The sequence below is a fragment of the Danio rerio genome, chromosome 4, assembly GCF_049306965.1.
Source record: "Danio rerio strain Tuebingen ecotype United States chromosome 4, GRCz12tu, whole genome shotgun sequence".
Classification (NCBI taxonomy): Eukaryota; Metazoa; Chordata; class Actinopteri; order Cypriniformes; family Danionidae; genus Danio; species Danio rerio.
In genome coordinates, this window is record NC_133179.1 from 66,483,701 (window position 1) to 66,505,000 (window position 21,300).

The 21,300-nt window shown below is 41.0% G+C and overlaps 1 protein-coding gene and 42 non-coding genes across 43 annotated transcripts in view; all 43 read left to right on the top strand.

Moving 5' to 3' along the window:
* Positions 1 to 4,700: 4,700 nt before the first annotated feature.
* Positions 4,701 to 4,819, top strand: LOC141383692 (5S ribosomal RNA). The gene has a single exon (XR_012404725.1). It is a non-coding gene; the product is annotated as a 5S ribosomal RNA (ribosomal RNA).
* Positions 4,820 to 4,877: 58 nt separating this feature from the next.
* Positions 4,878 to 4,996, top strand: LOC137493963 (5S ribosomal RNA). Its single transcript, XR_011013938.1, has one exon. It is a non-coding gene; the product is annotated as a 5S ribosomal RNA (ribosomal RNA).
* A 53-nt stretch (positions 4,997 to 5,049) lies between these two features.
* On the top strand, positions 5,050 to 5,168 carry LOC141383621 (5S ribosomal RNA). Its single transcript, XR_012404646.1, has one exon. It is a non-coding gene; the product is annotated as a 5S ribosomal RNA (ribosomal RNA).
* A 58-nt stretch (positions 5,169 to 5,226) lies between these two features.
* Positions 5,227 to 5,345, top strand: LOC141382867 (5S ribosomal RNA). Its single transcript, XR_012403810.1, has one exon. It is a non-coding gene; the product is annotated as a 5S ribosomal RNA (ribosomal RNA).
* A 92-nt stretch (positions 5,346 to 5,437) lies between these two features.
* LOC141383139 (5S ribosomal RNA) lies at positions 5,438 to 5,556 on the top strand. Its single transcript, XR_012404113.1, has one exon. It is a non-coding gene; the product is annotated as a 5S ribosomal RNA (ribosomal RNA).
* A 58-nt stretch (positions 5,557 to 5,614) lies between these two features.
* On the top strand, positions 5,615 to 5,733 carry LOC141382868 (5S ribosomal RNA). Its single transcript, XR_012403811.1, has one exon. It is a non-coding gene; the product is annotated as a 5S ribosomal RNA (ribosomal RNA).
* Positions 5,734 to 5,791: 58 nt separating this feature from the next.
* LOC137493908 (5S ribosomal RNA) lies at positions 5,792 to 5,910 on the top strand. The gene has a single exon (XR_011013883.2). It is a non-coding gene; the product is annotated as a 5S ribosomal RNA (ribosomal RNA).
* Positions 5,911 to 5,968: 58 nt separating this feature from the next.
* LOC137493897 (5S ribosomal RNA) lies at positions 5,969 to 6,087 on the top strand. Its single transcript, XR_011013872.1, has one exon. It is a non-coding gene; the product is annotated as a 5S ribosomal RNA (ribosomal RNA).
* Positions 6,088 to 6,145: 58 nt separating this feature from the next.
* LOC137493886 (5S ribosomal RNA) lies at positions 6,146 to 6,264 on the top strand. Its single transcript, XR_011013861.1, has one exon. It is a non-coding gene; the product is annotated as a 5S ribosomal RNA (ribosomal RNA).
* A 58-nt stretch (positions 6,265 to 6,322) lies between these two features.
* Positions 6,323 to 6,441, top strand: LOC137493875 (5S ribosomal RNA). The gene has a single exon (XR_011013850.2). It is a non-coding gene; the product is annotated as a 5S ribosomal RNA (ribosomal RNA).
* A 58-nt stretch (positions 6,442 to 6,499) lies between these two features.
* LOC137493863 (5S ribosomal RNA) lies at positions 6,500 to 6,618 on the top strand. The gene has a single exon (XR_011013838.2). It is a non-coding gene; the product is annotated as a 5S ribosomal RNA (ribosomal RNA).
* A 58-nt stretch (positions 6,619 to 6,676) lies between these two features.
* LOC137493851 (5S ribosomal RNA) lies at positions 6,677 to 6,795 on the top strand. The gene has a single exon (XR_011013826.1). It is a non-coding gene; the product is annotated as a 5S ribosomal RNA (ribosomal RNA).
* A 58-nt stretch (positions 6,796 to 6,853) lies between these two features.
* Positions 6,854 to 6,972, top strand: LOC137493840 (5S ribosomal RNA). Its single transcript, XR_011013814.1, has one exon. It is a non-coding gene; the product is annotated as a 5S ribosomal RNA (ribosomal RNA).
* A 58-nt stretch (positions 6,973 to 7,030) lies between these two features.
* LOC137493829 (5S ribosomal RNA) lies at positions 7,031 to 7,149 on the top strand. Its single transcript, XR_011013803.1, has one exon. It is a non-coding gene; the product is annotated as a 5S ribosomal RNA (ribosomal RNA).
* Positions 7,150 to 7,207: 58 nt separating this feature from the next.
* LOC137493818 (5S ribosomal RNA) lies at positions 7,208 to 7,326 on the top strand. Its single transcript, XR_011013792.2, has one exon. It is a non-coding gene; the product is annotated as a 5S ribosomal RNA (ribosomal RNA).
* Positions 7,327 to 7,384: 58 nt separating this feature from the next.
* Positions 7,385 to 7,503, top strand: LOC137493806 (5S ribosomal RNA). Its single transcript, XR_011013780.1, has one exon. It is a non-coding gene; the product is annotated as a 5S ribosomal RNA (ribosomal RNA).
* Positions 7,504 to 7,561: 58 nt separating this feature from the next.
* On the top strand, positions 7,562 to 7,680 carry LOC137493794 (5S ribosomal RNA). The gene has a single exon (XR_011013769.1). It is a non-coding gene; the product is annotated as a 5S ribosomal RNA (ribosomal RNA).
* A 58-nt stretch (positions 7,681 to 7,738) lies between these two features.
* Positions 7,739 to 7,857, top strand: LOC137493687 (5S ribosomal RNA). Its single transcript, XR_011013662.2, has one exon. It is a non-coding gene; the product is annotated as a 5S ribosomal RNA (ribosomal RNA).
* A 58-nt stretch (positions 7,858 to 7,915) lies between these two features.
* Positions 7,916 to 8,034, top strand: LOC137493783 (5S ribosomal RNA). The gene has a single exon (XR_011013758.1). It is a non-coding gene; the product is annotated as a 5S ribosomal RNA (ribosomal RNA).
* Positions 8,035 to 8,092: 58 nt separating this feature from the next.
* On the top strand, positions 8,093 to 8,211 carry LOC137493772 (5S ribosomal RNA). Its single transcript, XR_011013747.1, has one exon. It is a non-coding gene; the product is annotated as a 5S ribosomal RNA (ribosomal RNA).
* Positions 8,212 to 8,269: 58 nt separating this feature from the next.
* LOC137493761 (5S ribosomal RNA) lies at positions 8,270 to 8,388 on the top strand. The gene has a single exon (XR_011013736.2). It is a non-coding gene; the product is annotated as a 5S ribosomal RNA (ribosomal RNA).
* A 58-nt stretch (positions 8,389 to 8,446) lies between these two features.
* Positions 8,447 to 8,565, top strand: LOC137493749 (5S ribosomal RNA). The gene has a single exon (XR_011013724.1). It is a non-coding gene; the product is annotated as a 5S ribosomal RNA (ribosomal RNA).
* A 58-nt stretch (positions 8,566 to 8,623) lies between these two features.
* On the top strand, positions 8,624 to 8,742 carry LOC137493738 (5S ribosomal RNA). The gene has a single exon (XR_011013713.1). It is a non-coding gene; the product is annotated as a 5S ribosomal RNA (ribosomal RNA).
* Positions 8,743 to 8,800: 58 nt separating this feature from the next.
* On the top strand, positions 8,801 to 8,919 carry LOC137493686 (5S ribosomal RNA). Its single transcript, XR_011013661.1, has one exon. It is a non-coding gene; the product is annotated as a 5S ribosomal RNA (ribosomal RNA).
* Positions 8,920 to 8,977: 58 nt separating this feature from the next.
* On the top strand, positions 8,978 to 9,096 carry LOC137493727 (5S ribosomal RNA). The gene has a single exon (XR_011013702.2). It is a non-coding gene; the product is annotated as a 5S ribosomal RNA (ribosomal RNA).
* A 58-nt stretch (positions 9,097 to 9,154) lies between these two features.
* LOC137493716 (5S ribosomal RNA) lies at positions 9,155 to 9,273 on the top strand. Its single transcript, XR_011013691.1, has one exon. It is a non-coding gene; the product is annotated as a 5S ribosomal RNA (ribosomal RNA).
* Positions 9,274 to 9,331: 58 nt separating this feature from the next.
* LOC137493705 (5S ribosomal RNA) lies at positions 9,332 to 9,450 on the top strand. Its single transcript, XR_011013680.1, has one exon. It is a non-coding gene; the product is annotated as a 5S ribosomal RNA (ribosomal RNA).
* A 58-nt stretch (positions 9,451 to 9,508) lies between these two features.
* On the top strand, positions 9,509 to 9,627 carry LOC137493694 (5S ribosomal RNA). Its single transcript, XR_011013669.1, has one exon. It is a non-coding gene; the product is annotated as a 5S ribosomal RNA (ribosomal RNA).
* Positions 9,628 to 9,685: 58 nt separating this feature from the next.
* LOC137493683 (5S ribosomal RNA) lies at positions 9,686 to 9,804 on the top strand. Its single transcript, XR_011013658.2, has one exon. It is a non-coding gene; the product is annotated as a 5S ribosomal RNA (ribosomal RNA).
* Positions 9,805 to 9,862: 58 nt separating this feature from the next.
* LOC137493672 (5S ribosomal RNA) lies at positions 9,863 to 9,981 on the top strand. Its single transcript, XR_011013647.1, has one exon. It is a non-coding gene; the product is annotated as a 5S ribosomal RNA (ribosomal RNA).
* A 58-nt stretch (positions 9,982 to 10,039) lies between these two features.
* Positions 10,040 to 10,158, top strand: LOC137493661 (5S ribosomal RNA). Its single transcript, XR_011013636.1, has one exon. It is a non-coding gene; the product is annotated as a 5S ribosomal RNA (ribosomal RNA).
* A 58-nt stretch (positions 10,159 to 10,216) lies between these two features.
* LOC137493685 (5S ribosomal RNA) lies at positions 10,217 to 10,335 on the top strand. The gene has a single exon (XR_011013660.2). It is a non-coding gene; the product is annotated as a 5S ribosomal RNA (ribosomal RNA).
* A 58-nt stretch (positions 10,336 to 10,393) lies between these two features.
* Positions 10,394 to 10,512, top strand: LOC137493650 (5S ribosomal RNA). Its single transcript, XR_011013625.1, has one exon. It is a non-coding gene; the product is annotated as a 5S ribosomal RNA (ribosomal RNA).
* Positions 10,513 to 10,570: 58 nt separating this feature from the next.
* LOC137493638 (5S ribosomal RNA) lies at positions 10,571 to 10,689 on the top strand. Its single transcript, XR_011013613.1, has one exon. It is a non-coding gene; the product is annotated as a 5S ribosomal RNA (ribosomal RNA).
* Positions 10,690 to 10,747: 58 nt separating this feature from the next.
* LOC137493627 (5S ribosomal RNA) lies at positions 10,748 to 10,866 on the top strand. Its single transcript, XR_011013602.1, has one exon. It is a non-coding gene; the product is annotated as a 5S ribosomal RNA (ribosomal RNA).
* Positions 10,867 to 10,960: 94 nt separating this feature from the next.
* The window catches only part of LOC141381810 (uncharacterized), a 201,291-nt gene continuing 190,951 nt past the window's right edge, over positions 10,961 to 21,300 (top strand). Inside the window, exon 1 of the mRNA XM_073948547.1 lies at positions 10,961 to 12,574. Coding sequence (XP_073804648.1) covers positions 11,160 to 12,470 — 1,311 coding nt within the window. The 5' untranslated portion in view covers positions 10,961 to 11,159 and the 3' untranslated portion in view covers positions 12,471 to 12,574. The remainder of the gene's footprint in view (positions 12,575 to 21,300) is intronic.
* On the top strand, positions 16,680 to 16,751 carry trnah-gug (transfer RNA histidin (anticodon GUG)). The gene has a single exon. It is a non-coding gene; the product is annotated as a tRNA-His (tRNA).
* Positions 17,452 to 17,533, top strand: trnas-aga (transfer RNA serine (anticodon AGA)). The gene has a single exon. It is a non-coding gene; the product is annotated as a tRNA-Ser (tRNA).
* trnak-uuu (transfer RNA lysine (anticodon UUU)) lies at positions 18,292 to 18,364 on the top strand. Its single transcript has one exon. It is a non-coding gene; the product is annotated as a tRNA-Lys (tRNA).
* Positions 18,483 to 18,564, top strand: trnas-uga (transfer RNA serine (anticodon UGA)). The gene has a single exon. It is a non-coding gene; the product is annotated as a tRNA-Ser (tRNA).
* trnak-uuu (transfer RNA lysine (anticodon UUU)) lies at positions 19,321 to 19,393 on the top strand. Its single transcript has one exon. It is a non-coding gene; the product is annotated as a tRNA-Lys (tRNA).
* Positions 19,512 to 19,593, top strand: trnas-aga (transfer RNA serine (anticodon AGA)). Its single transcript has one exon. It is a non-coding gene; the product is annotated as a tRNA-Ser (tRNA).
* On the top strand, positions 19,771 to 19,842 carry trnah-gug (transfer RNA histidin (anticodon GUG)). Its single transcript has one exon. It is a non-coding gene; the product is annotated as a tRNA-His (tRNA).

Below are 21,300 nucleotides of genomic sequence, written 5' to 3' on the forward strand. Positions count from 1 at the left end.
GTATGAAGGAGACAATATCCAGTCAGAGGACAAAACAACAACACAAGAAAAAAGAACAGAATCTGAAAGTGAAAAACTACAAGAGAATGAGACTAATGGAATAGACAGAGTCACGGAACAGGAAGGGACAACATGGACACAAATGGATATGACTGACAGTTTAAAGAGTGTTTTGGAAGCAGCAGAATTGAGCGATTCGAATAATAAAGACTTAAATCAAGGACAACAGGAAGACACATTTTGGACACAAATGGACATGACAGACAGTTTTCAAAAGGCATTGGACACAGAGGAGACAAAAGGCCAAAGTATTGACAAGCAAGCCGATTTAGAGGGACATTTACAAAAGGATGGAAACAAAGAGACACAGGGGAAATCAGCAAAAAGAAGAAGATCGTTAAAGATAAAACCTAATTTAGAGACTGCAAGAAAAAAACTGCTAAAAGATGAAGAAATTGAATGCGCAAATAAGTATGAGTTGCTAAAGGGCTTGGAAGACATGGACTGAGAAGATGTTTTTTATGAATGTTTTTATGTCTTTTATGAATGTTTTTATATTTTTTATGGTTTTAGGAATTGTGTCTTTTAATGCAAGAGGGCTTTTAGACATCAGGAAATTTGAAAAAGTGAAAGAAATGTGTAAACGAGAAGATGTGATTTTACTACAAGAGACAAACTGGAGGGAAGAATGTATGAACGAAATAAGAAAAAGGTGGAGTGGGGAAATGTTATACAATAATGGGGATGGGAGGCTAGGGAGAGGAGTTGCAATTTTATTAAAAGAAAACAGTGGGGTTTTATGTAAAACAATCTATAATGACAAAGAGGGGAAGTGTATGATATGTGAAATGGAGTATGAAAAGAAAAAAGTAATTATGGTGAATGTTCACGCCCCAACAGAGGAGAACAAAAAGAAAGAGTATTTTAATGTACTTAGAGATTATTTAAAGAAACACGAAAGAGTTATTATCATGGGTGATTTTAACACTGTTTTTAGTAAATTAGAAATGGCTGAGGGAATGGTTTTTAAAACGGATAAGGGAAGAAAAGAACTAAAAATATTGATGGAGGAAATGAATTTAATTGATGTGTGGAGAGAAAGGAATGAACAGACAAAAGAGTACTCAAGAAGACAGATAGTGGGGAATTTTTGTTGTCAAACAAGAATAGATTTTATCTTATGCACAAGAAATGTTGAAGGGTTTATAAACAAGATTAAATATGAAGAAACAAGTCTGAGTGACCATAAGCCACTTTTTATGAAGCTAGACTGGAGTAATGTGAAAAGAGGGCCAGGGGTATGGGTTTTAAACACAGCGGTTTTAAAGAATGAAGACTATGTTTTAAGTGTAAAGGAAATTATTCAAAAGGAAAAAGGGAATGAAATCTATAATGAGGACAAAAGAATGTGGTGGGAGAATGTGAAGTATTTAGTTAAAAAGTTTACGATAAAATATTGTAGACAATTACAAAATTGTAAAAAATATAAGGAAAAGGAGCTGAAAGAAAAACTAGAAAACGAATTGAAAAATGAGAATGGAAAAAATATACAAAAGATTAAAGAACTGCAAGGAAGATTAAATGAAATGGAGGAGGAGAAATTTGAAGGTGCAAGATTAAGAAGTAAAGCAAAATTTACAGTAGAGGGGGAAAAGTGCACTAAATTTTTCTTTGATCTAGAGAAGAGAAGAGGGAAGTCAGAAATGATTAGAGAAATAAGGAGCAAAAATGGGAACGTAGTAGAACAACATGAGGAGATTTTGGAAGAAATAAGATCATATTATGAGAAATTGTTTTGCACAGAGGGAATAAAAGAAAAAGAAAAAGGGGAATTACTAAATCTAATAAAATCAAGAGTAGAAGAAGGGGAAAAAAGAGAATGTGACGAGGAGATAAGAGAAGAAGAAATAAAAAGAGCAATTAGTGGATTAAACAAAAAGAAAAGTCCAGGAATAGATGGGTTGGGAAGTGAATTTTATATTGTTTTTAAATATATTTTATCTAGTATTTTAAAGGAAGTATATGATGAGATTTTTGAGAATGGTGAGATAAATAAAAGAATGGGGATGGGCTTAATGAAGGTGATATACAAAGGAAAGGGGGATAAAGTAGATTTAAAAAACTATAGACCTATAACAATGCTTAATACTGATTTGAAGATTTTAGCCAAAGTTTTGGCTAATAGACTAAAAGAAGTGATGCCAAGCATAATAAAAACAAACCAAGCATATAGTATAAAAGGACGAGACATTGCGGATACAACTATGAGTATTAAAGACACAATTAGATATATAAATGATAAGCAAAAAGATGGTTTTTTAATTAGTCTGGACTTCGAGAAAGCTTTTGATAGGGTGGAGCATGACTTTTTATTTGGAGTGTTAAAGAGTTTTGGTTTTGGGGAAAATTTTATAAAGTGGGTTCAGATTTTATATAGAGGAGCGGTAACAAGGATAAAATGCAATGGGTTTTTAACAGACTGTTTTAAGATAAGAAGGTCAATCAGACAGGGTTGTCCGTTATCTGCACTTTTATATGCTTTAGTTGCAAAACCACTGGGATTAGCTGTGAAGCACGAGGACAGAATAAAAGGAATAGAGGTAGAGGGGGGAGTGAATAAAATATTTCAATATGCTGATGATACCACATTAATACTACAAGAGCTGGCAAGTGTAAAGAAAGCAATGGAAACAGTACAGCATTTTTGCAAGGGGTCAGGGGCTAAAATAAATGAAGATAAAACAGGGTATTTGAGATTTGGGAGAACTGAGGCTTTATCTGGACATTTTACTTTTAAGGAAATGGATGAAATAAAAATTTTAGGCATTGTAATTGGGAGGGATGAAAAGAAAGCAGAAGTAACCATGTGGGAGGAAATTTTAGGAGGGATTGAACGGAGGCTGAGGTTTTGGAAATTAATGTCTTTAACTTTAAAGGGGAGGGTTTTAATTTTGAATGTTTTAATGGTTTCTAAATTATGGAATATTTTATATGTGTCATCAATGCCACTGTGGATGGAAAAAAGGCTGAAACAATGTTTTTTAGATTTTTTATGGGAAGGGAAACCTCCAAGAATAGCATATGCAACGTTAATTGGAGAAGTAGGCAAAGGGGGTCTAGGTTTAATAGACGTGGAGCAAAGAAAAAACAGTTTAAGAGTAAAAATGGTAAGGAAATATTTGGATGAAGACAATAAGGCAGCATGGAAAAGAACAATGGAATATTTTTTAAGTAAAAGTGGCAATTTTAATTTGGGAGATAATATTTTATACATGAGGATGAAAAAATTCATGACAGAGGGTCTACCAGATTTTTATAAAGAATTGATTGGAGCATGGGGGAAATTTTTAACTTGTGTACATTTTAACATACAAGGACGCGAGAACATTTTAAATCAGCCTTTATTCTTAAACAGTGGCATTCTTAATCAAGAGAAAGTGGTGTTTTTTAGGAAATGGTGGGAGGTGGGAATAACAAGAGTAAGGGATGTTTTATATGAATTTAAGGAAGGATTTTTACCGGTACAGTATGTTATTGACGTAATGGATGAAGCGAAGGAGGATTTTAACAGACAAAACTTAATAAAGGAATACGACATAATCAAAAATGCCATACCTGCAGAATGGTTAACAAGAATAGAAAATATGGAAGAAAATAAACATAGTAAAGATATGATTGTAAGATTTGGAGAGAAATATTGGAACTTGAAAGATAGTACTGTGAAAATGATTTATGGGTTTTTTAGAGATGGGGTTTTTAAGAAACCGCGTGCAAATGAGTACTGGATACGGATGTTTAAAGATGTAAATGAAGACAACATATGGGCTAATATAAAGGGCAAATTAGTACAGTCAAAAGTGGAGAATTTGGAATATTTGATCAGAAATAAAGCAGTTTTTACAGATATAATTTTAAACAAAATAGGGATGGAGGAAAGTGTCACATGTAAAGTATGTCAAGATGCAGATGAAGGATTCTTACACCTGTTTTTATATTGTAATGAGTTGAAAGATTTTAATGAGAAATGCAAAAGCATTATTTTAACTTTGAAAGGAGAAAGAGATGACGAACTTGAGTGGGAAAAGGTGTTGATGTTGGGAGTGAACAAAGAATGTAATAATGAAAAGCTCATAAATTTACTTGTGATGTTAATGAAAAGTGCAATATGGGAGAGAAGAGTTGCTGCAAAAAAGGAAAAAGCTGTATTAGATGCGTGGAATGTATTTAAGAGGAAGGTGGAGAAATATGTTGAATGTCTGTTTTATTATTTTAAGTTGGAGGACATGCAGGAGGCTTTTTATGATGTTTTTACTCAAGAAGTTTCAAAGATTTTAAATGACACAGGAATGAAAATGCCTTTTTAAAAATGTGATTATACCCTTTAAGGAGTTCTACTTGCAACATTTTATATTTAATATGTGTTATTGTGAAGATATGATGTAATAAGGACCTTTTTAATGTTTTGTCTGAAGTGAAATATGTATAAATAAGAGAATTGTATGAATTTTGAAAAGTATAATAAAAAAAAAAAAAAAAAAAAAATGGAAATGCCCGATCTCATCTGAACTCGGAAGTAAAGCAGGGTCGGGCCTGGTTAGTACTTGGATGGGAGACCGCCTGGGAATACCAGGTGCTGTAAGCTTTTCGAAGTGCTTCATTTGGCAGCTGCTTTAAATAGCCAACGCTTGACAGCCTCTTTCGTCTACGGCCATACCACCCTGGAAATGCCCGATCTCATCTGAACTCGGAAGTAAAGCAGGGTCGGGCCTGGTTAGTACTTGGATGGGAGACCGCCTGGGAATACCAGGTGCTGTAAGCTTTTCGAAGTGCTTCATTTGGCAGCTGCTTTAAATAGCCAACGCTTGACAGCCTCTTTCGCTTACGGCCATACCACCCTGGAAATGCCCGATCTCATCTGAACTCGGAAGTAAAGCAGGGTCGGGCCTGGTTAGTACTTGGATGGGAGACCGCCTGGGAATACCAGGTGCTGTAAGCTTTTCGAAGTGCTTCATTTGGCAGCTGCTTTAAATAGGCTTGACAGCCTCTTTCGCTTACGGCCATACCACCCTGGAAATGCCCGATCTCATCTGAACTCGGAAGTAAAGCAGGGTTGGGTCTGGTTAGTACTTGGATGGGAGACCGCCTGGGAATATCAGGTGCTGTAAGCTTTTCGAAGTGCTTCATTTGGCAGCTGCTTTAAATAGCCAACGCTTGACAGCCTCTTTCGCTTACGGCCATACCACCCTGGAAATGCCCGATCTCATCTGAACTCGGAAGTAAAGCAGGGTCGGGCCTGGTTAGTACTTGGATGGGAGACCGCCTGGGAATACCAGGTGCTGTAAGCTTGGGACCGCCTGGGAATACCAGGTGCTGTAAGCTTTTCGAAGTGCTTCATTTGGCAGCTGCTTTAAATAGCCAACGCTTGACAGCCTCTTTCGCTTACGGCCATACCACCCTGGAAATGCCCGATCTCATCTGAACTCGGAAGTAAAGCAGGGTCGGGCCTGGTTAGTACTTGGATGGGAGACCGCCTGAGAATACCAGGTGCTGTAAGCTTTTCGAAGTGCTTCATTTGGCAGCTGCTTTAAATAGCCAACGCTTGACAGCCTCTTTCGCTTACGGCCATACCACCCTGGAAATGCCCGATCTCATCTGAACTCGGAAGTAAAGCAGGGTCGGGCCTGGTTAGTACTTGGATGGGAGACCGCCTGGGAATACCAGGTGCTGTAAGCTTTTCGAAGTGCTTCATTTGGCAGCTGCTTTAAATAGCCAACGCTTGACAGCCTCTTTCGCCTACGGCCATACCACCCTGGAAATGCCCGATCTCATCTGAACTCGGAAGTAAAGCAGGGTCGGGCCTGGTTAGTACTTGGATGGGAGACCGCCTGGGAATACCAGGTGCTGTAAGCTTTTCGAAGGGCTTCATTTGGCAGCTGCTTTAAATAGCCAACGCTTGACAGCCTCTTTCGCTTACGGCCATACCACCCTGGAAATGCCCGATCTCATCTGAACTCGGAAGTAAAGCAGGGTCGGGCCTGGTTAGTACTTGGATGGGAGACCGCCTGGGAATACCAGGTGCTGTAAGCTTTTCGAAGTGCTTCATTTGGCAGCTGCTTTAAATAGCCAACGCTTGACAGCCTCTTTCGCTTACGGCCATACCACCCTGGAAATGCCCGATCTCATCTGAACTCGGAAGTAAAGCAGGGTCGGGCCTGGTTAGTACTTGGATGGGAGACCGCCTGGGAATACCAGGTGCTGTAAGCTTTTCGAAGTGCTTCATTTGGCAGCTGCTTTAAATAGCCAACGCTTGACAGCCTCTTTCGCCTACGGCCATACCACCCTGGAAATGCCCGATCTCATCTGAACTCGGAAGTAAAGCAGGGTCGGGCCTGGTTAGTACTTGGATGGGAGACCGCCTGGGAATACCAGGTGCTGTAAGCTTTTCGAAGTGCTTCATTTGGCAGCTGCTTTAAATAGCCAACGCTTGACAGCCTCTTTCGCCTACGGCCATACCACCCTGGAAATGCCCGATCTCATCTGAACTCGGAAGTAAAGCAGGGTCGGGCCTGGTTAGTACTTGGATGGGAGACCGCCTGGGAATACCAGGTGCTGTAAGCTTTTCGAAGTGCTTCATTTGGAAGCTGCTTTAAATAGCCAACGCTTGACAGCCTTTTTCGCTTACGGCCATACCACCCTGGAAATGCCCGATCTCATCTGAACTCGGAAGTAAAGCAGGGTCGGGCCTGGTTAGTACTTGGATGGGAGACCGCCTGGGAATACCAGGTGCTGTAAGCTTTTCGAAGAGCTTCATTTGGCAGCTGCTTTAAATAGCCAACGCTTGACAGCCTCTTTCGCTTACGGCCATACCACCCTGGAAATGCCCGATCTCATCTGAACTCGGAAGTAAAGCAGGGTCGGGCCTGGTTAGTACTTGGATGGGAGACCGCCTGGGAATACCAGGTGCTGTAAGCTTTTCGAAGTGCTTCATTTGGCAGCTGCTTTAAATAGCCAACGCTTGACAGCCTCTTTCGCTTACGGCCATACCACCCTGGAAATGCCCGATCTCATCTGAACTCGGAAGTAAAGCAGGGTCGGGCCTGGTTAGTACTTGGATGGGAGACCGCCTGGGAATACCAGGTGCTGTAAGCTTTTCGAAGTGCTTCATTTGGCAGCTGCTTTAAATAGCCAACGCTTGACAGCCTCTTTCGCCTACGGCCATACCACCCTGGAAATGCCCGATCTCATCTGAACTCGGAAGTAAAGCAGGGTTGGGCCTGGTTAGTACTTGTATGGGAGACCGCCTGGGAATACCAGGTGCTGTAAGCTTTTCGAAGTGCTTCATTTGGCAGCTGCTTTAAATAGCCAACGCTTGACAGCCTCTTTCGCTTACGGCCATACCACCCTGGAAATGCCCGATCTCATCTGAACTCGGAAGTAAAGCAGGGTCGGGCCTGGTTAGTACTTGGATGGGAGACCGCCTGGGAATACCAGGTGCTGTAAGCTTTTCGAAGTGCTTCATTTGGCAGCTGCTTTAAATAGCCAACGCTTGACAGCCTCTTTCGCTTACGGCCATACCACCCTGGAAATGCCCGATCTCATCTGAACTCGGAAGTAAAGCAGGGTCGGGCCTGGTTAGTACTTGGATGGGAGACCGCCTGGGAATACCAGGTGCTGTAAGCTTTTCGAAGTGCTTCATTTGGCAGCTGCTTTAAATAGCCAACGCTTGACAGCCGCTTTCGCTTACGGCCATACCACCCTGGAAATGCCCGATCTCATCTGAACTCGGAAGTAAAGCAGGGTCGGGCCTGGTTAGTACTTGGATGGGAGACCGCCTGGGAATACCAGGTGCTGTAAGCTTTTCGAAGTGCTTCATTTGGCAGCTGCTTTAAATAGCCAACGCTTGACAGCCTCTTTCGCTTACGGCCATACCACCCTGGAAATGCCCGATCTCATCTGAACTCGGAAGTAAAGCAGGGTCGGGCCTGGTTAGTACTTGGATGGGAGACCGCCTGGGAATACCAGGTGCTGTAAGCTTTTCGAAGTGCTTCATTTGGCAGCTGCTTTAAATAGCCAACGCTTGACAGCCTCTTTCGCTTACGGCCATACCACCCTGGAAATGCCCGATCTCATCTGAACTCGGAAGTAAAGCAGGGTCGGGCCTGGTTAGTACTTGGATGGGAGACCGCCTGGGAATACCAGGTGCTGTAAGCTTTTCGAAGTGCTTCATTTGGCAGCTGCTTTAAATAGCCAACGCTTGACAGCCTCTTTCGCCTACGGCCATACCACCCTGGAAATGCCCGATCTCATCTGAACTCGGAAGTAAAGCAGGGTCGGGCCTGGTTAGTACTTGGATGGGAGACCGCCTGGGAATACCAGGTGCTGTAAGCTTTTCGAAGGGCTTCATTTGGCAGCTGCTTTAAATAGCCAACGCTTGACAGCCTCTTTCGCTTACGGCCATACCACCCTGGAAATGCCCGATCTCATCTGAACTCGGAAGTAAAGCAGGGTCGGGCCTGGTTAGTACTTGGATGGGAGACCGCCTGGGAATACCAGGTGCTGTAAGCTTTTCGAAGTGCTTCATTTGGCAGCTGCTTTAAATAGCCAACGCTTGACAGCCTCTTTCGCTTACGGCCATACCACCCTGGAAATGCCCGATCTCATCTGAACTCGGAAGTAAAGCAGGGTCGGGCCTGGTTAGTACTTGGATGGGAGACCGCCTGGGAATACCAGGTGCTGTAAGCTTTTCGAAGTGCTTCATTTGGCAGCTGCTTTAAATAGCCAACGCTTGACAGCCTCTTTCGCCTACGGCCATACCACCCTGGAAATGCCCGATCTCATCTGAACTCGGAAGTAAAGCAGGGTCGGGCCTGGTTAGTACTTGGATGGGAGACCGCCTGGGAATACCAGGTGCTGTAAGCTTTTCGAAGTGCTTCATTTGGCAGCTGCTTTAAATAGCCAACGCTTGACAGCCTCTTTCGCCTACGGCCATACCACCCTGGAAATGCCCGATCTCATCTGAACTCGGAAGTAAAGCAGGGTCGGGCCTGGTTAGTACTTGGATGGGAGACCGCCTGGGAATACCAGGTGCTGTAAGCTTTTCGAAGTGCTTCATTTGGAAGCTGCTTTAAATAGCCAACGCTTGACAGCCTTTTTCGCTTACGGCCATACCACCCTGGAAATGCCCGATCTCATCTGAACTCGGAAGTAAAGCAGGGTCGGGCCTGGTTAGTACTTGGATGGGAGACCGCCTGGGAATACCAGGTGCTGTAAGCTTTTCGAAGAGCTTCATTTGGCAGCTGCTTTAAATAGCCAACGCTTGACAGCCTCTTTCGCTTACGGCCATACCACCCTGGAAATGCCCGATCTCATCTGAACTCGGAAGTAAAGCAGGGTCGGGCCTGGTTAGTACTTGGATGGGAGACCGCCTGGGAATACCAGGTGCTGTAAGCTTTTCGAAGTGCTTCATTTGGCAGCTGCTTTAAATAGCCAACGCTTGACAGCCTCTTTCGCTTACGGCCATACCACCCTGGAAATGCCCGATCTCATCTGAACTCGGAAGTAAAGCAGGGTCGGGCCTGGTTAGTACTTGGATGGGAGACCGCCTGGGAATACCAGGTGCTGTAAGCTTTTCGAAGTGCTTCATTTGGCAGCTGCTTTAAATAGCCAACGCTTGACAGCCTCTTTCGCCTACGGCCATACCACCCTGGAAATGCCCGATCTCATCTGAACTCGGAAGTAAAGCAGGGTYGGGCCTGGTTAGTACTTGTATGGGAGACCGCCTGGGAATACCAGGTGCTGTAAGCTTTTCGAAGTGCTTCATTTGGCAGCTGCTTTAAATAGCCAACGCTTGACAGCCTCTTTCGCTTACGGCCATACCACCCTGGAAATGCCCGATCTCATCTGAACTCGGAAGTAAAGCAGGGTCGGGCCTGGTTAGTACTTGGATGGGAGACCGCCTGGGAATACCAGGTGCTGTAAGCTTTTCGAAGTGCTTCATTTGGCAGCTGCTTTAAATAGCCAACGCTTGACAGCCTCTTTCGCTTACGGCCATACCACCCTGGAAATGCCCGATCTCATCTGAACTCGGAAGTAAAGCAGGGTCGGGCCTGGTTAGTACTTGGATGGGAGACCGCCTGGGAATACCAGGTGCTGTAAGCTTTTCGAAGTGCTTCATTTGGCAGCTGCTTTAAATAGCCAACGCTTGACAGCCTCTTTCGCTTACGGCCATACCACCCTGGAAATGCCCGATCTCATCTGAACTCGGAAGTAAAGCAGGGTCGGGCCTGGTTAGTACTTGGATGGGAGACCGCCTGGGAATACCAGGTGCTGTAAGCTTTTCGAAGTGCTTCATTTGGCAGCTGCTTTAAATAGCCAACGCTTGACAGCCTCTTTCGCTTACGGCCATACCACCCTGGAAATGCCCGATCTCATCTGAACTCGGAAGTAAAGCAGGGTCGGGCCTGGTTAGTACTTGGATGGGAGACCGCCTGGGAATACCAGGTGCTGTAAGCTTTTCGAAGTGCTTCATTTGGCAGCTGCTTTAAATAGCCAACGCTTGACAGCCTCTTTCGCTTACGGCCATACCACCCTGGAAATGCCCGATCTCATCTGAACTCGGAAGTAAAGCAGGGTCGGGCCTGGTTAGTACTTGGATGGGAGACCGCCTGGGAATACCAGGTGCTGTAAGCTTTTCGAAGAGCTTCATTTGGCAGCTGCTTTAAATAGCCAACGCTTGACAGCCTCTTTCGCTTACGGCCATACCACCCTGGAAATGCCCGATCTCATCTGAACTCGGAAGTAAAGCAGGGTCGGGCCTGGTTAGTACTTGGATGGGAGACCGCCTGGGAATACCAGGTGCTGTAAGCTTTTCGAAGGGCTTCATTTGGCAGCTGCTTTAAATAGCCAACGCTTGACAGCCTCTTTCGCTTACGGCCACACCACCCTGGAAATCCTCGAACTTGGTACATTCCAGGAAGTGTTTGGCTGCAGTTGGGAGAGAAAGGCTCTCCCTACTCTTTGTTTATTTTCTTTTTGATTTGTAAAGTATTAGAGTTAATTTGTTTTTTTTGTTTTTGTGAAGTTTATTTTCCTCCCAACAGCATTAGCTGTTCGGGAGGAACTTATTTTTTTCATTTGGAACTCTTTTTTTGGAGTAAGCAATGGCGGACGGATGCACGGCAACAAACACGGACATGGCAGGAGAAACTCGACTGGTGAAAGATAATGGACTGGCAGGAGGAACGCGAAAGGCTATCGACATTGGATTAGGAGGAGAAACAAGCACGGCAAACGACAACGGACTGGCAGGAGGAACAAGCAAGGCTAACGAAAATGGACTGGATAAACGACCACGAAATGGAAACAAAACTGAAAAAAGTAAGTTTGCGGAGAGAAAATACTTGAAGGAGGCTACGGTGATTATAAATGTGGAAAACGTACTTGAGGTAAAGGCAGAAGATGTTATTAAAGCGATAATGGAAAAATGTGGACAAGGGAAAATGTTGGCGCTCAGACCCAGACAAGGCAAAGAATATGAACTGACCATGGAAAAAGAAGAGGAGTGTGAAAAACTTTTAGAAGGACTAACAATTAATGGAGTGAACTGTGAAGTTAAAAGTTTGCACAACCGAGATTATGTAGTTTCCTTCTTGCACCTGCCTGTCTACCTGGAAAATAGTATAATTGTAGAAAAATTGGAAGGATGGGGTGTTGAGCCACTAACAAAAATTAAAAGAAGATGCTACCCGGGCACTGACATCGAAGATGGGACGAGGTTCCTGAAAGTAAGGTTCCCGAAGGAGGTGGCATCACTGCCCTATAGCACGAGGCTAGAAACAGCCGAAGGACCACAGCATTTCCGGGTGATGCACAGTCGGCAAGTGAAAACTTGTAGGCAGTGCATGAGCCCGGACCATCTGCTGAAAGACTGTCCTAATTTCAAGTGCTACAGATGCGGAGAATGGGGGCATTTTGCACGATCGTGCACCACTGTCAGATGCTCGGAGTGTGCAGAATTCTTAGATAAATGTGAATGTTGGATGGAAGGGAAGGAAGGAGAAAAAGAAAAACAGGTGGACAGACAGGTGCAAGAAGGAAATAAGGAGGAAGATGCAAAACTTGAAGGAGATCAGGAGGAAGAAGCAACACAGCAAAGAGAAATAGAACAACTAAAGAATAACACTGGAGAAGTTGTGGATTTTAATGAAGATGGAGAAACGAAGGAGGGAGGAAATCAAATGATGGAAATTGAGTTTTCAGACATGGAGGAAAATGGACAAGAAAAAATTGAGCAAAACAAAGACATGGATTATGAAGAAGATGCAAAGGTGGACAATATGGACAAATGTATGAAAGTGAATTTAAGAAGAAGAACACTAAAGGTAAAACCAAATTTGGACAATGTTAGAAAAAAGGCCAAAGCTAATATGTTCAATGTGTTAAGGAGTTTAGAAGGAGGGGAAGATGAGTAATGTATTTTAAATATTTATTTTTATTTTTATCTTTTCTTTTAATGGTTTTTAATTGTGTTAGTTTTAATACAAGAGGTCTTTTAAATGTTGGAAAATTTGACAAGGTAAAGGAACTATGCAAAAAACAAAACTTAATTTGTTTACAAGAGACTAATTGGAATGATGGTGTGATGGAAGATTTTAAAAGAAGATGGAGGGGGCAAATATTTTATAATAATGGTGATGGAAGGATGGGAAGAGGGGTCGCTATTTTAGTCAAAGAAGATATAAAGAATGATGTGGAAGAACTATACAATGATAAAGAGGGGAAATGCCTTGCTATTAGAATGAGAGAAAATAATATGACATTATGTAACATTCATGCTCCAGTAGCAGAAAAAGAAAAGAAGGACTTTTTTAACAGAATAAATGATCTTATGATTTTATGGGGCGAAACTATTTTAATAGGAGATTTTAACACGGTTTTTAATAGAATTGATTTAGCGGATGGCATGGTTTTTAGGAATGACACTGGGAGAAAAGAGTTGCAGAAACTAATGGCAGAGCACAAAGTAGTGGACATATGGAGAGTAGGGAATGAAGGAAAAAGAGAATATTCAAGAAGACAGTTAGTAGATGGTAACTTAAAGCAAAGTAGGATTGATTTTATTTTATGCAAGGAAAAACTGGGTGATTTTATACAGAGTGTTTATTTTAAAGAAACAACGCTAAGCGACCACAAGTTTTTATTAATGAAGATTGATTTTAATGAAACTAAAAGAGGAAAAGGGATATGGATTTTAAATACAGAAATTTTAAAAGGAGAACCTTATAGAAAGGCAATAGTGGACTTAATAAATACTGAAATACAAAATGAGATGTATCATGAAGATAAAAGAATATGGTGAGATAACACAAAATATGAAATTAAAAAGTATACGATTAAAATGAGTAAATCAATACAAAAAGCAAAAGCACATAAAGAAGTAGAGGTTAGAAAGGAATTAAATGACAGTTTAAATCAAGAAAAGGTAGATATAGAGAGAATACTGTTTCTGGAGGAGGAATTACGAAAAATAGAAGAAAGAAAATGTAGAGGTGCGATGATCAGAAGCAGAGCCAAATATATTGTGGATGGAGAGAAATGTACAAAATTCTTTTTCAATTTAGAGAAAAGTAAGGGTAACGGAGAAATTATAAGAGAATTAAAAAAAGAAAATGGAGAAAAAATAAAAGAAACACAGGATATTTTAAAGGAAGTTAGAGATTTTTATGAAAGCCTTTTTAAAAAAGGTGAAATAAATGAAAAAGAAGAAAAAAATTTATTGGATCAAATTGAGGGAAAGGTAACAGAGGATGATAAAAAGATGTGTGATGAGGAAATACAAATAGAAGAAATAAAGGAATCTATTATGCAATTAAGTAATGGGAAAAGTCCAGGATTAGATGGATTAGTATCTGAGTTTTACAAAGTTTTTAAGGATGTTTTAGCACCAATTTTAAAGGAAATTTTTGATGAAGTTTTTAAAAAACAAGAAACAACGCATTTAATGAGAGTTGGTTTAGTGAAACTGATATATAAGAAAAAAGGTGAGAAAAATGATTTGAGGAATTTTAGACCCCTAACAATGCTAAACACAGATTTTAAGATTTTAGCCAAGGTATTAGCAAATAGACTTAAAAAGGTCTTACCCGATATTATCAAAACTAGTCAGGCATATGGCGTAAAAGGGAAAGATATCACAGACATAATTAGCAGTATAAGAGATGTAATACAATACATGAAAGAAAAGAGAAAAAATGGATATGTAATAAGTGTAGATTTCGAGAAAGCATTTGACAGAGTTGAACACAATTTTCTATTTGAGGTTTTAAATAAGGTTGGTTTTGGGAATAATTTTTTAAGATGGATCAAGTGTTTATACAACGGAGCTATTAGTCGTATTAAAGTTAACGGTTTTATTACAGACTGTTTTAATGTAACACGATCCATAAAACAGGGATGTCCACTCTCTCTGCACAGCTGTACAGTCTAGTGACTGAAGCTCTAGGATCAGCTATAATAAGAGATAAAGAAATACATGGAATTAAAATTGTAGAAACAGAAGAAGAACAGAAAATTTATCAATATGCAGACGATACTACACTGATTTTAAAAGATATACAAAGTGTGATAAATGCAATGAAAATCATTGAAAGATATTGTAATGGATCAGGTGCTAAAGTAAACATGGAAAAAACTGTAGTCATGAGATTAGGCAATGCATGTATTCTACCGGATGTTTTTAAATTTAAAGACCAGAAAGAAATAAAGATTTTAGGGATAACCTTTGGAGAAAATGGGAAAAGAGATAAGGAGATAATGTGGGATGAAATTATCGGAGGAATGGAAAGGAGATTAGAATGGTGGAAACAAAGAAGAGTCAATCTGAAAGGTAAAGTTTTAATCATAAATACGTTGATGTTGTCAAAAATGTGGTATGTGTTAGGAGTTACCCCTATGGATCACTGGCATGAGCAGAGAATAAAACAATGTTTATTGAGTTTTATCTGGGAAGGAAAACCACCAAGAATTGCATATAATGTATTAATTGGAGCAACCGATGATGGGGGGTTAGGTTTGTTAGACCCAGAGACAAGAAAGAAAAGCATGAGAGTCAAAGTAATAAAAAAGTATTTAAATAAAGAATTTAAAGCCGAATGGAAACATGTAATGAGGTTTTATCTTAACAAATGTGGGGGTTTTAATATGAATGATGATATTTTATGGATGAAACTGAAACAAAGCATGATAACTGGGATTCCTGAATTTTATAGAGAAGTTTTACAGGCATGGAGTGAGTTTTTAAATCACGTTGATTTTAAACCTGAAGGGAGGAACATGTTATTAAATCAACCTTTGTTTTTAAATGGTAATATTTTAACACAAGAGAAAGAAGTATATTTTAAATATTGGTTGGAAGCAGGTGTATGTCAGGTTAAGGATGTTTTATATGAGATTAAAGAAGGGTTTTTACCAAGCCAAGTAATTGTGGATGCCATGGATGGGATTGGGAAAGATATCAAAAGAGAAACTCTGGTAAAACAATTTGAAATAGTGAAAAGTGCATTACCTAAAGAATGGATAGTAAAAATTGAACAAAATAATGAAAGCAATGATAATGTAAAAGTGTTTTTAAAGGAAAAGGAGAAGGATTTTCAAGAATGTGTTCTTAAAAATTTCTACATTTGTTTCAGAAACAAAGTGCATAAAAGACCAGTTTCAGAACAATTTTGGAAAAAAATCTTTGTGGAAATAGATGAAGAGGGAATCTGGAAGAATTTAAAATGGAAATATTTAGATGCAAAAATTGAAATGTTGGATTATTTTATCAGACATAATGTTATTTTCACTGAAACAAAACTGGCACAAATCGGAAGCAGTGAGAATGCATTATGCAAAATATGTGGACTGGAAAATGAAGGTATTATGCATTTGTTTTTAAAATGTGTTGAATTAAATACATTTATGGCAAAGTTAAAAGAAATGATGAAACAAATGATGCCAAGTGAAACAGAGCAGATTGAGGAGGACACAGAATGGTATAAAATATTTTTATTTGGTTTTAATGGAAGTAAGACAAGAATTGCAAATTTGTTTTTATCAGTTGCAAGAACTGTAATTTGGGAAAGGAGAAACATTGTTAAAAATAAAAATGCTAAAATAGAGTTATGGAAAATGTATAAAAAAAACTGGAAAACTATATTAAAACTGTGGAACAATATTTTAGAATGGAAGAAAAAGAGACTGAATTTTACAAAACGTTTATGTTGAATACTCCTTATATTATGTACACACTAGATGGTTTGAAAATAGATTTGCCAGAATGATTATGCTTGTTGTTTTCCTGTTTTAATACCAACATAATGTCTTAAGAAATGTTTGTAAATGATATTTTAATATGCTTCTGAACTGATGTTTTAAAAAAAAAAAAAAAAAAAAAAAATGGTTAAGGCGACGGACTAGAAATCCATTGGGGTATCCCCGCGCAGGTTAGAATCCTGCTGACTACGTCCTCCCTGTTTTTAAAATTGCAGCAGTCGTCAATTGTTTGCATTTCCATTGTTTCTTGGGAAAAGCGTTGTGCTGGTAGGAGGAGAAAAACAACAGAGTGTTCTCACTGAAGAGAAAGGGGCTTATCACAGACAGGAACATACCACACATAGGTCACAAGGGCTGTTTCGTTGCTCGCCGTGATCGTATAGTGGTTAGTACTCTGCGTTGTGGCCGCAGCAACCCCGGTTCGAATCCGGGTCACGGCAGGTTTCTCAAGGTGACATTGGTGTCGCACTCTGTGTTGCCATCCGTTATCTCCAGCCTTCTTTTAGTGCAGGCTGTGCTAAAGGCACGTCCTGAATGTTTACGTTACCTAAAGTGTGGAAGACTAGGGATTCGATATAAGAGAAATAGGATCTTTGATGCCAGCATGCTGTGTAGATAAGTACTGATCAAGTCACGCTTCTAAGGCATGGAAGGAATCTTTTCAATTGTTGAGTGTCCATTCATTGCCACAACAGCAGAAAGACATTCTGCAGTTATCATTGATCTATTTAATGTCTCCTACATGACATGAAGTTCAAACTATTGTGTTGTACTGATGTCTACACCTACAAAAACCATAAACCCAACCTCAAAGTAACCTGTCGTGTTTTAGCAACATCCACACCAACCATAAGCTTGAAACCCCATCTCACGGTAAACTTTAGTGTACTGTAAAGGTCTGCGCCGACCACAACCCAAACCTTGCCTACTTGTAAATAACTGTTGTGGAGCCCGGATAGCTCGGTCGGTAGAGCATCAGACTTTTAATCTGAGGGTCCAGGGTTCAAGTACCTGTTCGGGCGTGTGACGCTCGTTATGTGGAGCCACAGCTTTTGCAGTTGAGCTATCGCTTTATGAAAGTTTCATCTGGATGCACAATATGTGTACTAGGCATAAAGAAATGGCAGTACAGGCAGTCTTGTAGTCGTGGCCGAGTGGTTAAGGCTATGGACTAGAAATCCATTGGGGTCTCCCCGCGCAGGTTCGAATCCTGCTGACTACGTCCTCCCTGTTTTTAAAATTGCAGCAGTCGTCAATTGTTCGCATTTCCATTGTTTCTTAAGAAAAGCGTTGTGCTGGTAGGAGGAGAAAAACAACAGAGTCTTCTCACTGAAGAGAAAGGGGCTTATCACACGGAGGAACATACCACACATAGGTCACAACGGCTGTTTCGTAGCTCGCTGTGATCGTAGAGTGGTTAGTACTCTGCGTTGTGGCTGCAGCAACCCCGGTTCGAATCCGGGTCACGGCAGGTTTTTCAAGGTGACATTGGTGTCGCACTCTGTGTTGCCATCCGTTATCTCCAGCCTTCTTTTAGTGCAGGCTGTGCTAATGGCACGTCCTGAATGTTTACGTTTCCTAAAGTGTGGAAGACTAGGGATATGATATAAGAGAAATAGGATCTTTGATGCCAGCATGCTGTGTAGATAAGTACTGATCAAGTCACGCTTCTAAGGCAAGGAAGGAATCTTTTCAATTGTTGAGTGTCCATTCATTGCCACAACAGCAGAAAGACATTCTGCAGTTATCATTGATCTATTTAATGTCTCCTACATGACATGAAGTTCAAACTATTGTGTTGTACTGATGTCTACACCTACAAAAACCATAAACCCAACCTCAAAGTAACCTGTCGTGTTTAAGCAACATCCACACCAACCATAAGCTTAAAACCCCATCTCACGGTAAACTTTAGTGTACTGTAAAGGTCTGCGCCGACCACAACCCAAACCTTGCCTACTTGTTAATTACTGTTGTGGTGCCCGGATAGCTCAGTCGGTAGAGCATCAGACTTTTAATCTGAGGGTCCAGGGTTCAAGTCCCTGTTCGGGCGTGTGACGCTTGTTTTGTGGAGCCACAGCTTTTGCCGTTGAGCTATCGCTTGATGAAAGTTTCATCTGGATGCACAATATGTGTACTAGGCATAAAGAAATGGCAGTACAGGCAGTCTTGTAGTCGTGGCCGAGTGGTTAAGGCGATGGACTTGAAATCCATTGGGGTCTCCCCGCGCAGGTTTGAATTCTGCTGACTACGTCCTCCCCCTTTTTAAAATTGCAGCAGTCGTCAATTGTTTGCATTTCCATTGTTTCTTGGGAAAAGCGTTGTGCTGGTAGGAGGAGAAAAACAACAGAGTGTTCTCACTGAATAGAAAGGGGCTTATCACAGGGAGGAACATACCACGCATAGGTCACAAGGGCTGTTTCGTAGCTCGCCGTGCTCGTATAGTGGTTAGTACTCTGTGTTGTGGCCGCAGCAACCCCGGTTCGAATCCAGGTCACGGCAGGCTTTTCAAGGTGACATTGGTGTCGCACTCTGTGTTGCCATCCGTTACCTCCAGCCTTCTTTTAGTGCAGGCTGTGCTAATGGCACGTCCTGAATGTTTACGTTTCCTAAAGTGTGGAAGACTAGGGATTCGATATAAGAGAAATAGGATCTTTGATGCCAGCATGCTGTGTAGATAAGTACTGATCAAGTCACGGTTCTAAGGCAAGGAAAGAATCTTTTCAATTGTTGAGTGTCCATTCATTGCCACAACAGCAGAAAGACATTCTGCAGTTATCATTGATCTATTTAATGTCTCCTACATGACATGAAGTTCAAACTATTGTGTTGTACTGATGTCTACACCTACAAAAACCATAAACCCAACCTCAAAGTAACCTGTCGTGTTTAAGCAACATCCACACCAACCATAAGCTTAAAACCCCATCTCACGGTAAACTTTAGTGTACTGTAAAGGTCTGCGCCGACCACAACCCAAACCTTGCCTACTTGTAAATTACTATTGGTGCCCGGATAGCTCAGTCGGTAGAGCATCAGACTTTTAATCTGAGGGTCCAGGGTTCAAGTCCCTGTTCGGGCGTGTGACGCTCATTTTGTGGAGCCACAGCTTTTGCCGTTGAGCTATCGCTTGATGAAAGTTTCATCCGGATGCACAATATGTGTACTAGGCATAAAGAAATGGCGGAACGGACAGTCTTGTAGTCGTGGCCGAGTGGTTAAGGCGATGGACTAGAAATCCATTGGGGTCTCCCTTCGCAGGTTCGAATCCTGCCGACTACGTCCTCCCCCTTTTTAAAATTGCAGCAGTCGTCAATTGTTTGCATTTCCATTGTTTCTTGGGAAAAGCGTTGTGCTGGTAGGAGGAGAAAAACAACAGAGTGTTCTCACTGAAGAGAAAGGGGCTTATCACAGGGAGGAACATACCACACATAGGTCACAACGGCTGTTTCATAGCTCGCCGTGATCGTATAGTGGTTAGTACTCTGCGTTGTGGCCGCAGCAACCCCGGTTCGAATCCGGGTCACGGCAGGTTTTTCAAGGTGACAATAGCCGCGTTTCCACTATCGCGCCTAAAGCGAGCGAGCCAGGGCGAGCCAAGGCCAGTGGGGTTTCCACTGTCACTTCCGGGGCCAAAGCGGGGCTTTCTTGGGGCCAGCGGCTGGCCTTTTTTGGCCCGCCGAATACCTTGGGCCAAGGAGGGCCAGCTGGGGCTTCGGGGCGGAGTGAAAGGAGAGGCGGGCAGTTTTCTGATTGCACATGAGTACATGCGCCAAACAAATAAAGAAATAAGGGAAAGAAAACATCTAGCCTTATAGTCTGGGGTCCTTTTGCGTATGATCACCCTTATGTTTCCCTTTTAAATGTAAGGCTGCTGCATAAAATAATAAAGTAGTTTTAATTTATAGTGACGTTCTTTGCTGCGTCCTCCTTTATGTTTCAATAACGCATAATAATCTTTACACCATATTAAAAACACATCAGACAGTAAAGGTTTTCGAGAGTTTTTGTCAAGTTTAAAATGTTTGTTTGTTTGTGCACGTTTAGATGCCTGTATGTGTGTGTGAGACCGGGCAAAAGCGCTCCTTCACAGCTCTGTTATGCCGCGAGCGGCTTTTTTCTTTATTTATTTTGGAGATAATACACATATAAATACAACAGAAAGACATAAACTTAACAAAATACGTGCCCACTTTCGTAGACTTTAAACAATATATTGTCATATCTTGATAAAATAGCCTAAGGTAGCCTATATTGAAATATAATTTAAATAATTACAAATATCGGATATATATATAATCACATTAAATAAATTAACCAATATAAAATAAACAAAAGCTAACTATAGCAATGTAGGTAGCCTATATACAATATACAAATCAAACCGTTTTAAAGCCACACATAGCCTAACTTTCATTTTGCAAAGACCTGTCTGAAAAAAAAAAAAGATTTTTGATATTTTTTAAAAACAATAAACACCGGAGAAGGTTTGAAATATTTATATAAAGTAAATATTTATATAAGTAAATATTTATAAAGTATTTGGATACGATGATATTAATCAAATCGCGCAAACAGAGCATTATTTGGGTGAGTGAAAGCAGAATCTCCTATACCTTTTTTTCTGTCACTCAGTCCTGCGCAGCACTCGCTGCTTTAAACGCATATGGGGGAAGTCCAAACACAAAATGTGTTCTATATCCTCAAACAACTGTTTATGTTTTTATTTGACGTGGTTAAATTTATAAATGAAACTTTAAATGATGAGTTTTAGTGAATAGCTGCCGAGCGCAACAAATAGCCTATGGCTATATTTTATTAGGCTACTCGCTCTTGTGCTGAAAACTTAACACGACTTCTATCAAAACGAGGATGTTAAAAAATACATGCCATATCGAGTTATAAAGGAGAATTTCTGTGGCTTTATATTATGGATGTGTGCGCTCTCTGTGATGGGTCCCTGCGTTAGTGGCGAGAGCACTCCATGCA